This window comes from Schistocerca gregaria, chromosome 1 (assembly GCF_023897955.1).
Source record: "Schistocerca gregaria isolate iqSchGreg1 chromosome 1, iqSchGreg1.2, whole genome shotgun sequence".
Lineage (NCBI taxonomy): Eukaryota > Metazoa > Arthropoda > Insecta > Orthoptera > Acrididae > Schistocerca > Schistocerca gregaria.
In genome coordinates, this window is record NC_064920.1 from 1,061,042,662 (window position 1) to 1,061,056,614 (window position 13,953).

Below are 13,953 nucleotides of genomic sequence, written 5' to 3' on the forward strand. Positions count from 1 at the left end.
ATCCGAAGTGCTAAGGATGAGATGCCTTAGTTTTCAAGGAATGTACCAAGAATGTTTGTTTATGCAATATGCGTTAGCGTGGGAGCCACGTTTTTCTTTTTTTCTTTTTGGTTTTCCTAGCATTCTGGCCAAAATGCTTCCCAGTGGAAAATTAAGTTGCATTAAATTTCCTACAAAAAGGGTTCTATTAATTTTTTCTGTAGAACGAATAATCTGCAGGGGGTGGAAAATTCGGAGATAATGAAAATAACTTTTAGTATTATAAAATTATTTTAAATGGAGCGAGGTAAGAACAAATATTAATTGCGTGTAACCGTATCTACGTTCAGTATAACCATATGGGATAAATTATGTTCGATGGATGGATGGATGGATGGATGGATGGATGGATGGATGGATGGATGGATGGATGGATGGATGGATGGATGGATGGATGGAGAGGACATGAGCGTGGGCAGGTAGGTCGCCAAATTTCTTACTTCATAGGTATGCAAACTGAAGAGCAAGTAGATGCTTACCCAGTCTGTCTACTGTACTAAGCCACAGAAAGCCACTAAATGGTACGTCACAAAGTTATTTCGACATTTGCGCAGCTCACCATATGAATCACAGGTGATGAGAGGAGAAGCATATGGACTGAATCGATTGGATCCATACTCAGCCTATGTGGCAGCTGTAGCGTTCACTCAGCGAGGCAACTTCCACCACCACGGATCCTGCTTACTTCCCACTTTAGACACATCTTACCTTCACAGCATTCCCTATCCAGTTCTCTTACCTGAACAGACAAAATATCTTCACTGGTTTTATGTTTACACAGTGAAGTTGTTTGCAGTTTATGAAGTGAGACATATTTGCAGTTGATAAGTGAGATTCTATGTAAAATGCGTTTCTGTAGACAGAAGGACTTACTTTCTTAATTGTAAATTTGTCAGTGACCTATGTAGTGTTGGTGGGAAAAGAAATGGATGCTATCGTCGACAGCATATTGTAAAGTTGTGTAACCGTATTGTAGTCACTTGGTTGAGAATAATGGATGACCAGAAAGTAACTGCAATTTTGTGTTAGTGATAGGTTGCGCAAATCGCTTCAATTCAGGGATTGCCGTCAGTTGTAGAAGAGGCTGCACAGAGTAGAGTCACTTACCTTATGTACATAGTGTTATCTTCCAAGAAGGGTGTGAATATGTCTGATGCAATAAGACTGAACATGATAAAATCTACAACAGTAATGTGCTGTGATACGTTACTTGACTTACATTGAAATATATGAAGTTCCAATTGCAACTAAGTGTCCTCCTCTGCTTACGGAGGGGGCCAATTTAAACCTCTGGAGCTCTTCAGAGCAGAAGCTGGGGTGATGAATTTGATACCTCTTTTTTTGGGGGGGGGGGGGCGGGGTGGGGCGGGGGACACCATTCTTCTGAATGCTTTGATGCAGCCCACCAAGAATTCCTCTCTTGTGCCAACTTCATCTCACAGTAGCACTTTCAACCAACGTCCTCAATTATTTGCTGGATGTACTCCAATTCCTGTCTTCTTCTACAGTTTTTGCCCCTGCAGCTCCCTGTAGTACCTTGGAAGTCATTCCTTCGTGTCTCAACAGATGTCCTATCATCCTGTCCATTCTCTTTCAGTGTTTCCCATTTATTCCTTTCCCCTCTGATTATGCGCAGAACCTCCTCATTCCTTACCTTATCAGTCCACCCAATTTTCAGCATTCGTCTGTAGCACCGCATCTCAAATACTTCGATTCTCTGCTGTCTCTCTACCATAGAATGCTGTGCTCCAAACGTACATTCTGAGATATTTCTTCTGCAGATTAAGGCCTACGTTTGATATTAGTAAACACCCCTTGTGCAGAAATGCTGTCTTTTGCCAGGGCTAGTCTGCTTTTGCTGTCCTCCTTGCTCCGTCCGTCATTTGTTATTTTGCTCTCCAGTTAGCAGAATCCCTAAACTTCAACTAGATCGTGACATCAGCCTTGATGCTAAGTTTCTCGCTGTTTTCATTTCTGCTACTTCTCATTACTTTCGTCTTTCTTCGATTCTGTACTCATTAGACTGTTCATTCCATTCAGAATATCATGTAATTCTTCTTAATTTCACTCAGGATAGCAAAGTCATCAGCGAATCATATCATTCATATTCTTTCGCCTTGAATTTTGATTTCACTCCTGAAGCTTTCTTTTATTTCGAATTTTGCATCTTCGATGTACAGATTAAACAGTAAGGGAGAAAAACTACATAGTTGTCTTACACCCTTTTTAATCCGAGCTCTTCGTTCTTGGTCATCCACTCTTACGGATACCCTAATCCTCTGAAAAGTATTCCAAGCAATGATATTGGGGACAACGAAATAGACGTTGTGGAGTACATGTTGACAACATGTTACACTTGAGACTGGCTCTCGACTGTAGTAAAAGGTTGATAGCTCCAGCTGTGGAGCTTTTCTACGTAATACCTCATTTAAAAACGCCAAATAAATACTCAATAAATTTAAAATATCTGCGCTACTAAACACAAGCTAAGAAAAGTTCTTTTGTCAATTCGTAAGAGAGAATTCGAGAGGAAAATATGTAAACTGAAAAATTATTAGCAGTCGTGGGAGGCAAAGCTGTCTTACCCAGAAGATTTACGTAGATTCTGTCCACATGCTTTTCTTGCTTTCGTATTATTAGTAACTGATACCCGTATTCCATACGGTGTGTATTGGGGTATATTTGCATTAAGCACCTTAATTAACAGGTCATGTTCTTCTTTCAGCCTCTAAATTATTTCGTCATGAGGCTGCACAAGATACGGCTTTTTTTGTATTTGTGCTCATCCTCGATTTGTACTTGCTCTCTTATAACATAAACGGTCTGGATATTACACACCAGATTGAAATACTACTATTTACTTACGTTGTGGATTCGCCTGATCCTGATTTTGCGGATTTCGTGCCGTGCAGTCCGCGACCAAAAGTACTCCAGAGATTCTTCCTCCTCTTCTCTGACGAATAATGAATGGATGCCTTAGGTACTAACGATCTGCGTTTGCATTGTGAGAAAGACTTGCAGAGTGTTTTGTTAAACCTGATCCTCCGTAAGTTGCAAAATATGTTCACTAAAATTGAGACATAATATTTTTGAAACATCCGATGCTCTTTGTATTTCCACCTAAGACGCTTGTTCATGGAGTAGGTAGCGCGTGGTTGCGGTTTGTTGCTCTTGAAGCACAGACAGACAGGTTGTTTAAATCCATCAATTGGTTCAAGTTACGGAAACGTGACGGCTTGCTTTAGGCGGTAATAATAATCACTTACAGCGACCGTCGGCTGTCTGCCAGAAATCCACGTTGATAAAATACGGATCACAAAATCGCGCATGGTAGATTTTTTTACAGAGATTAACGACTATTCAGATCTATCTTTTGCAGCTGCTAAAAAATGCGTAAGTATTTTAGCACTATCGTATCCTTTTATTTACTTAGAACAATCTGGAATGAACAGTCGCAGACAACTTTTCGATAGAGCAACCATAGCTATGAGTCTATATCTCCGGTATTAAGTAACTCCTTCCGCTGTATTTAGTCCTTTATTTTTAGGTCACTGCCGGTTTCACGGCACTAAGAGCCGCCTCTTCAGGTGAACGTAGCCATAACAATAAATAAATAAAGAATAACAATCCTGAGACATAATGATTACCTAAAAAAAAAATTTTATTTTGGCGGACAACGAATGTTGTTTACCCAGTATGGAGCTTTTTTCCTCAAATGTTCTAGTTACGTGAGTAAACATATTTTAACATTCTTATTTAAACGATTTTAAAAGCTTTTTTAATGTTAGAAATAAGATAATTTTAGAAAATCGCAGCATTAGTGGCTGCCTCAGTATTTTTATTCTTTCTTAATTTATTGTTGTGCGCATCTTCACTTGAAGAGTGGCTCTTGCCGGCCGATGTGGCCGAGCGGTTTTAGGCGCTTCAGTCAGCAACCGCGCTAATGCTATAGTCGCAGGTTCGAATCCTGCCTCGGGCATGGATGTGTGTGATGTCCTTAGGTTAGTTAGGTTTAAGTAGTTCTAAGTTATAGGCGACTGATGACCTCAGAAGTTAAGTCCCATAGTGCTTCGGCCATTCGAACCATTTTTAGAGCGGCTCTTAAAGCCATGAAACCAGTAGCGATACAAAAATAGAGGACTAAATATAGCTGAAGCGATTTATTAGTATCCAGGACGAATAAAAACAGACTTTCAAAAGATGTTGAAGTGTAATTTTTTATCTACAGTGGTTTTGTCTGATTTCCGCTTGCATATACACTTCTGGAAATGGAAAAAAGAACACATTGACACCGGTGTGTCAGACCCACCATACTTGCTCCGGACACTGCGAGAGGGCTGTACAAGCAATGATCACACGCACGGCACAGCGGACACACCAGGAACCGCGGTGTTGACCGTCGAATGGCGCTAATTGCGCAGCATTTGTGCACCGCCGCCGTCAGTGTCAGCCAGTTTGCCGTGGCATACGGAGCTCCATCGCAGTCTTTAACACTGGTAGCATGCCGCGACAGCGTGGACGTGAACCGTATGTGCAGTTGTCGGACTTTGAGCGAGGGCGTATAGTGGGCATGCGGGAGGCCGGGTGGACGTACCGCCGAATTGCTCAACACGTGGGGCGTGAGGTCTCCACAGTACACCGATGTTGTCGCCAGTGGTCGGCGGAAGGTGCACGTGCCCGTCGACCTGGGACCGGACCGCAGCGACGCACGGATGCACGCCAAGACCGTAGGATCCTACGGAGTGCCGTAGGGTACCGCACCGCCACTTCCCAGCAAATTAGGGACACTGTTGTTCCTGGGGTATCGGCGAGGACCATTCGCAACCGTTTCCATGAAGCTGGGCTACGGTCCCGCACACCGTTAGGCCGTCTTCCGCTCACGCCCCAACATCGTGCAGCCCGCCTCCAGTGGTGTCGCGACAGGCGTGAATGGAGGGACGAATGGAGACGTGTCGTCTTCAGCGATGAGAGTCGCTTCTGCCTTGGTGCCAATGATGGTCGTATGCGTGTTTGGCGCCGTGCAGGTGAGCGCCACAATCAGGACTGCATACGACCGAGGCACACAGGGCCAACACCCATCATTATGGTGTGGGGAGCGATCTCCTACACTGGCTGTACACCTCTGGTGATCGTCGAGGGGACACTGAATAGTGCACGGTACATCCAAACCGTCATCGAACCCATCGTTCTACCATTCCTAGACCGGCAAGGGAACTTGATGTTCCAACAGGACAATGCACGTCCGCATGTATCCCGTGCCACCCAACGTGCTCTAGAAGGTGTAAGTCAACTACCCTGGCCAGCAAGATCTCCGGATCTGTCCCCCATTGAGCATGTTTGGGACTGGATGAAGCGTCGTCTCACGTGGTCTGCACGTCCAGCACGAACGCTGATCCAACTGAGGCGCCAGGTGGAAATGGCATGGCAAGCCGTTCCACAGGACTACATCCAGCATCTCTACGATCGTCTCCATGGGAGAATAGCAGCCTGCATTGCTGCGAAAGGTGGATATACACTGTACTAGTGCCGACATTGTACATGCTCTGTTGCCTGTGTCTATGTGCCTGTGGTTCTGTCAGTGTGATCATGTGATGTATCTGACCCCAGGAATGTATCAATAAAGTTTCCCCTTCCTGGGACAATGAATTCACGGTGTTCTTATTTCAATTTCCAGGAGTGTAGAAGTGTCGTCTGCGTGAACTTTTCCCAGAGTACTCCATAGTAAGGCCGCATTTCACCTTGGCTAGCAGCGTTACGCATTTCTAGATGTAAACTACGACAAAATATTGCGCCAATAATGTTTATTTACTTTCCACTGGTTAAATGAATGTATGTTCTGTGTTGTCAACTTAACCGCTAGTTCTAGTTTTCAAATTACGTACAAAACGGTCTTTTGGTTTGCCATAGTGTACTATGTTATTTGTGTTCATACGGTTTTATATGCACAAGAAGGATGGAGTAGTGTGGTAGTTAACTATGTAAGTGGAAAGTGGGTGAAGGGAGGAGGGAAGCGAACAGTTAATCCAAAGCATACAAAGAGAAAATGAGGAAAGGGAGGAGGTAGAAGTATTCTGGTGTGTGTGTGTGTGTGTGTGTGTGTGTGTGTGTGTGTGTGTGTGTGTGAGAGAGAGAGAGAGAGAGAGAGACCCGCTAGGATAGCCGAGAGCGCTAACGCGCTGCTTCCTGAACTCGGGTAGGTGCGCCAGCCCCGGATCGAATCCGCCTAGCGGCTAAACGACGAGGGCCGGTGTGCCAGCCAGCCTGGATGTGGTTTTTAGGCGGTTTTCCACATCCTGCTAGGTGAATTCCGGACTGGTCCCCACGTTCCGCCTCAGTTACACGCGTCGCAGACATTTGAAACACTTTCCCACTATTTCCCTATTTACACTAGATGCAGGCAGCTGGGGTACACTGATTCCATCCCTGGAGGTACGGGGTGGCGGCAGGAAGGGCATCCGGCCACCCCCAACACTAACCTTGCCAAATCCGTCCTAACCACGCCGACCCTGCGATCGCTGCGGGACTATGGCGTAAGTGATAAATATATGAGATAGAAATACTTTCTTTGGTTCTGCCAGTCATCGCTTCACCAAGGACATAGCCTACCTGCATTACGCGTCGATGCAACAGCAGAAAGAGTACATAACTGTCCCTGCGCAGCCTAATATTGCGCTTTGAGAGCAAATTATTTCTGGGATCTTGGCCCATTACTCGTACCCAGTGCTGCTATAATGGTAAGAATTGAATAAATGCCTGAAATGACCTGCATGTGTCAGAATGAAATGTCTTCATTATGGTCTCTTTGTATTCAAAACAAATTCTGAAAATGGTAAGTGGCTTTCGCTTGAGCCGTACTCCGCTATCAGTGGGAGAGGAGCCAAGTCTGACCTCGCCCTCCAATAATTTGACACAGCTTAGTAGTGAACACCTGCACGTCGGTCGTAGCTTTCACTCGCTATGATACGGCGACGCTACTGTTACTTAAAATAGACTGAGGTCAGATCGGCCACTCACGACACACTAATTGGTAAATACTTTTAATCATTTGAAAATGAATGAAGTTATTCTATGCCACGTACATGTAATTATCTATTTACATTCTTCCCTGTCCTTATAGTTTTTGTACCACTGTAAAATTACGATATTGTGTATTATTGGTGTACAGTTAAAAAGGTATGATTTAGTGTATATTTAAATCTTGCTGTTTACACTTCATAAACTGCACAGTGTATGTTTGCACGTGCTGATTTGTAAGAGTAAGTGAACAAATCGGGCGTTCTGTTGGCAGCACTGGCGAACTGTCGACGTGCTGGTACATCCTGCTGTCCGGTTCCGTGTTCATCGATGGCTCCATGTTCCTGCCGCGATCCAGGTTAGTGCGCACCGCAGAACACGTTATGGTGTACGTAAATAATAATGTGTAAGAGTTTAAAACTGCAGATATTTACCGCGAGTATCAGAAAGCAGCACCCAGCTCCGAGAGACGCCACATAATACCCACATCAAATGACAAGCAGAAGGCATTTGGTTGTGTGAACCAAAATATCCTTTTTTAAAAAAATTAATTTCTATGCTGTCACGGGCAGTGCTGCAAAATGGTTAAAGTCATATCTAGCTAACAGGAAACAAAGGGTGTCAGTGCAAGGGACTAGTGAATTAAGTCGTAAGTCATCAGTCATCATCAGAATGGGAGGAAATTACATATGGTGTCCCACAAGGATCCATTTTAGGGCCATTGCTTTTTCTTGTGTACATTAATGATACCTCATCAGTTACACTGCCAGTAGCACAGTTCGTTTTGTTTGCACATGGCACAAGTATTGCAATAAATAGTGCGCCGGGTGTAGTTCTAGAAAGATCTGCTAATGATATTTTCATGGATATTAATAAATGGTTTAAAGCCAACTCACTGACATTAAACTTCGAAAAGTCTCACTATATGCAATTCAGAACCTGTAAGAGGTTTCCACCCAGAATATGCATAAAATATGAAGAAGAGCAGATAGAAGAGATTGAGAGTCTTAAATTTCTGCGATTACAACTTGATAATAAATTATTCAATTGGGAGGAGCACACCACAGAACTACAGAAATGCCTTAACAAATCTGTATTTGAAATTCGTGTGTTAGCTGACATAGGCGACATAAAAATGAAAACTCTTGCATACTTTGCCTACTTTCATTCCATAACGTCATATAGTATAATATTTTGGGGTAACTCTTAAAGTCAAACAAAAATTTTCAGAGTCCAAAAGCGTGTAATACGTATTATTTATGGAGTAAATTCACGGACGTCCTGCAGAAACCTCTTCAAGGAACTGGGTATGCTAACTACTGCCTCTCAGTATATTTACTCCTTAATGAAATTTGTCCTAAATAATATATCTTTTTTCCAACAAACAGCTCAGTTCATACATACAATATCAGGAACAAAAATGATCTGCACAAGGACTTAAAAGCACTTACTTTAGTTCAAAAAGGGGTCCACTACTCAGGAACACTCATCTTTAACAATTTGCCAGCAAACATAAGAAATTTAGTTACAAATAAACATCAGTTTAAAAGGAGCTTGAAAGACTTACTAGTGGTCAACTCCTTCTACTCCATTGACGAATTTTTTAATATAAACAAATGTGTCGTATATATTTATACTATTAGTATTGTTATTTCAGCTAAAAAAAATTGACATGTTCCACATCCACGAGGATCTTCTCAGCACGCATCTATGGAACGAAAAACTAATCTAATCTCATCCCAATACTGCAAGAAAATAAAGTGATGTACATATCTGGGAGTGACAGTATCACCGTCTACCCCTTAACCAAATTAACACAGCATCTTAACATCATAACTTAGAAATTTATTTTTGTTGTGGAAGACGGAGACGTGAGGGAAACATTTTTACGTGTTTTGACGTTGTACTATGCATGCCAGCGATTCAGAAACTTCTCAGCTACTCTTAAACTTTAAAAGATTTTTCGAAGAAAGACTGTTACTAAAGTCTCTCGCGATTACTAAATCACTGCAAGATAATTCAAAGGTGACGTGTCAGTTCAAGACTATAACAGGCGGCATCACTGCATACTGGGCATTGTCGCCTGGGTAGCCACGGCATCGTCTATTGCCCAGTCCTTGAGAGGGGACCGATTTCTTTGTGTGAGGAACTAATTTTGCGTAAGACCTACCGACATAACCTGTCGGTTCAAAAAGTTTGGAGACTAAATTAATAAAAAATGGATGGCATTTTTAATCCTTCAGGTCTTCTGTAGTCTCTCTCCACTGGTCTACAAGGCACAGAACGTTCATACAACCATGTGAAGCTGTCAGAAAAGTGCTTCTGTGGGATGTTGTTCAAAATTATGCTCCACATTATCACGGCAGGCCAAGTAACAGTTATGCTGCTGTAAGCATAGCACGTGCATCGCAGCATGAGCGAAGTGACGTAGCTGTCGGAAAAGAACTCTTAAGTTGAAGTAAGTGGGACAATGAGATTGATGTGGGCCAAACGTAAAAATTGCACACAGTCGCCGTGAAATTTTGGCAGTCTATTGAGCACGTGCAATGTGGCCACAAGCCGTCGTGAAATGGTACCAACAATTCAACGAAGGCGGCACAGACGAAGGTAATGCTGAGCGGGAAGTCAAGGAGTTGCATCGTGCGATTCACATCTTTTCGGCGAGCTGAAGGAACATCTGGATAGAGGAAGAAGTGTTTCTTCAACGGTTAGGACGTTCACACGTCTGAGACGGCTCCGAGACCAAAGTGCAGATTTCCGTGGTCTAGGTAGTAGACGAATGGAAGCCAGCTCCAACCGTTCGTTGTTTACCGAGACTTGGTGACTATGTTGGAAAAACGGGGTCACGTATCTGTGTCACTGTGAAGTGTAGTACAGCACGTCTCGGAGCCGTCTCAGACGTGTGAACGTCCTAACCGTTGAAGAAACTCTTCTTCTTCCATCCAGATGTTCCTTCAGCTCGCCGAAAAGAAATGAATCGCACGATGCAACACCTTGACTTCCCGCTCAGCATTACCTTCGTCTGTGCCGCCTTCGTTGAATTGTTGGTACCATTTCACGACGGCTTGTGGCCACATTGCACTTGCTCAATAGACTGCCAAAATTTCACGGCGACTGTGTGCAATTTTTACGTTTGGCCCACCTGAATCTCATTGTCCCATTTACTTCAACTTAAGAGTTCTTTTCCGACAGCTACGTCACTTCGCTCATGCTGCGATGCACGTGCTATGCTTACAGCAGCATAACTGTTACTTGGCCTGCCGTGATAATGTGGAGCTTAATTTTCGAAGTCCCTCAGACCATCAAGAGTGAAAAAGCCTTACAAGGATGTTATTTGTACCTGTTTTTATGCTGTAGTATGGCATCTTACCTTATAAATTTCCTTTAGTTCACGGATATGGTCACAAATTTTCTTGTCACCAGACTATCGGTTTCGGCCTGTAACGATGATCTTCAGATTTATAAAACAGATCTGAAGATGGTCATTATAGACCGAAACCGGTAGTCTCTTGACATAAAAATTTGTGAACATAGACGTGAAGCAAAGGAAATTTATTCTATTTTCGGGTCACTATTCAATTCGCGACCATGTCGCAGCTTGTGAATCTAATCTTATGTCTGAGAATTGCGCATAAGCCGAAATTGCAATAGCGCAATAAAAGCAGTTCCAGAAAAAAGCGGAAAATTTCATTTAAGTCATGGTGAACATGACCGGACATATGAGCAATGAACCACACATGTGTGCGCGCGTACACTCACTATAGAGAACGGGGAAGTGAGATTTAGAGAGAGAGAGAGAGAGAGAGAGAGAGAGAGAGAGAGAGAGAGAGAGAGAGCCGGGGAGGGAGGGAAGGGAAAAATAAAAGAAAGAGGTGGGAATGAGCTCTATTTATGAGAGATGAAGGGAGGTAGTACCCATTCCTCTCCCGCTGCTTTGAGGTAGGGTCGGCACCGCAGGTACCGGAAGTGAGGTGTGTAGCGCCTGTGTTGCAGCCTGCAGCCTTTCGGAATGCGTTTCATTCCGTTTCTTTCTCGTTTTTCACGCGCATGCTGCCGACGGGAGTGTGGTGTTTGACGGAACATCCGCCATCCCCCCCACGGCTATTTTTCCGCCGTCAGCCACGGGGCAGAGATTAAATTTTTTGCGCCCTCCGTGGCGAGCTCCGTGATGCATACCAAATGCGGACATCCGCCCACGCGTGGACACGTGTCCCTCCTCTGTCACACGTCTGGCTTTTTCGCCCTTTTTATCTGGCGCTCGCCGCCTCCAGTACGAAGGCAGGTGTCGCGCAGCTCGTCAGACCTGACTTCAGGCGGACACCAGGGAATTGTGCTACTCATGTTGAACTTCGCTGTCGGAAGCCTCTCTTCCAGCTGTACTGTGAACGAAATAGAGCATTATAGCCACGGTCCTCTTGAAATGGGAGTGATATTGTCAGTGGGAAGAAAGGGAGGGGGAGAACGCACATCAATGGTTAATAGAAAACAGTCTGCCTGCATAGTGTGCTCATTTAGGTTAAATTCGCTTCGTTTTGCTGCATCTAAGTTTGTACTACGCGAACCACTATGGATCGTGGCAGATGGTGCTGTATGCTGTATCATGGTTCCTTGCCGTAACAATAGTTTAATTTTATGTAGACGATCTCTTTCTATTAGATTCGTAGGCGACAGAAGAAATTAGTTTATTTAACGAAGTATACTCGTACACAATGGTGGTGGTATGTTGTCAACGAAGTCATCTTGTGTGAAATTACGAACTTAAAAGGAGGCAAGATAAAAAAACCTATCCCACAGTTACTAACGTACAAGAACCCTGAAGCCGCTTGCGACCCCTCAGTCTCTGGCATTGTCATACAAAAATAGTGCACAAAAGAATGTGATGCAATAGAGACCACAAAAGAAAACTTTGCATTCGTCCAGAACATATATGTAATGTAGACACACATTACCAGCACACCAGCTGCAACTTAAGTCTCTTATTTATGCGGACGATCTATTTCCTGGTACCCAAGCAAAAGCTTTTGAAGAAATAATCGCCTCAAACAGCTGTCAGCAGCAGGTTATTGCACAAAAGTGTATTACATTCCTTTATTATACTATCACTCAGTCTTCTACCATCATCTGGTACGAAATAATGAACACTGAAACTCACATGTCACACACACGTAGCCCCATGTCTGAATTTGTGTGATTTTATGAGTTATATTGCTGTTATTTCGTACCAGATGGTAGTCGAAGACTGAAATCTGTACTACAATAAACGAATTCAATACACTTTTGTCTCAGGAGCTTTTTGGAAAACTTTCAAAGATCCTGAAAACAAACTCCACACTACTCTGACCACTTGGACACACATTACAAATGAAATAGATTATATCCAAACATAGACAAAACTCGGACATGCGCGTTTCAAATGAAAATTGAAAGTCAGCTGAAATATAACAGGCCCGGAGCAACCCAGATCTCATCACTGTCTAGGAGCTACCATTGGCAGAATCTTACCTGTCAAATCACGTTGTCAGAACACGAGACAAAAGTCGCCGCACGTAACAACCTGATGGCCGCCTAACGCGTCATCGGGCTGCGCATCTTTCCAAACATTAACTCTTCCGTTATGCTATTATCCAGGACAGTAATACACTCCTGGAAATGGAGAAAAGAACACACTGACACCGGTGTGTCAGATCCACCATACTTGCTCCGGACACTGCGAGAGGGCTGTACAAGCAATGACCACGCGCACGGCACAGCGGACACACCAGGAACCGCGGTGTTGGCCGTCGAATGGCGCTAGCTGCGCAGCATTTGTGCACCGCCGCCGTCAGTATCAGCCAGTTTGCTGTGGCATACGGAGCTCAATCGCAGTCTTTAACACTGGTAGCATGCCGCGACAGCGTGGACGTGAACCGTATGTGCAGTTGACGGACTTTGAGCGAGGGCGTATAGTGGGCATGCGGGAGGCCGGGTGGACGTACCGCCCAATTGCTCAACACGTGGGGCGTGAGGTCTCCACAGTACATCGATGTTGTCGCCAGTGGTCGGCGGAAGGTGCACGTGCCCGTCTACCTGGGACCGGACCGCAGCGACGCACGGATGCACGCCAAGACCGTAGGATCCTACGCAGTGCCGTAGGGGACCGCACCGCCACTTCCCAGCAAATTAGGGACACTGTTGCTCCTGGGGTATCGGCGAGGACCATTCGCTACCGTCTCCATGAAGCTGGGCTACGGTCCCGCACACCGTTAGGCCGTCTTCCGCTCACGCCCCAACATCGTGCAGCCCGCCTCCAGTGGTGTCGCGACAGGCGTGAATGGAGACGTGTCGTCTTCAGCGATGAGAGTCGCTTCTGCCTTGGTGCCAATGATGGTCGTATGCGTGTTTGGCGCCGTGCACGTGAGCGCCACAATCAGGACTGCATAGGACTGAGGCACACAGGGCCAACACCCGGCATCATGGTGTGGGGAGCGATCCCCTACATTGGCCGTACACCTCTGGTGATCGTCGAGGGGACACTGAATAGTGCACCGTACATCCAAACCGTCATCGAACCCATCGTTCTACCATTCCTAGACCGGCAAGGGAACTTGCTGTTCCAACTGGACAATGCACGTCCGCATGTATCCCGTGCCACCCAACGTGCTCTAGAAGGAGTAAGTCAACTACCCTGGCCAGCAAGATCTCCGGATCTGTCCCCCATTGAGCATGTTTGGGACTGGATGAAGCGTCGTCTCACGCAGTCTGCACGTCCATTACGAACGCTGGTCCAACTGAGGCGCCAGGTGGAAATGGCATGGCAAGCCGTTCCACAGGACTACATCCAGCATCTCTACGATCGTCTCCATGGGAGAATAGCAGCCTGCATTGCTGCGAAAGGTGGATATACACTGTACTAGTGCCGAC

At 44.9% G+C, this 13,953-nt stretch overlaps 1 protein-coding gene across 1 annotated transcript in view; it reads left to right on the top strand.

The window, feature by feature from the left end:
• The window catches only part of LOC126281296 (rap guanine nucleotide exchange factor 6-like), a 758,425-nt gene that overhangs the window by 393,089 nt on the left and 351,383 nt on the right, over positions 1-13,953 (top strand). Inside the window, exon 5 of the mRNA XM_049980129.1 lies at positions 7,328-7,411. Within this exon, the coding sequence (XP_049836086.1) occupies positions 7,328-7,411 (84 nt within the window). The remainder of the gene's footprint in view (positions 1-7,327; positions 7,412-13,953) is intronic.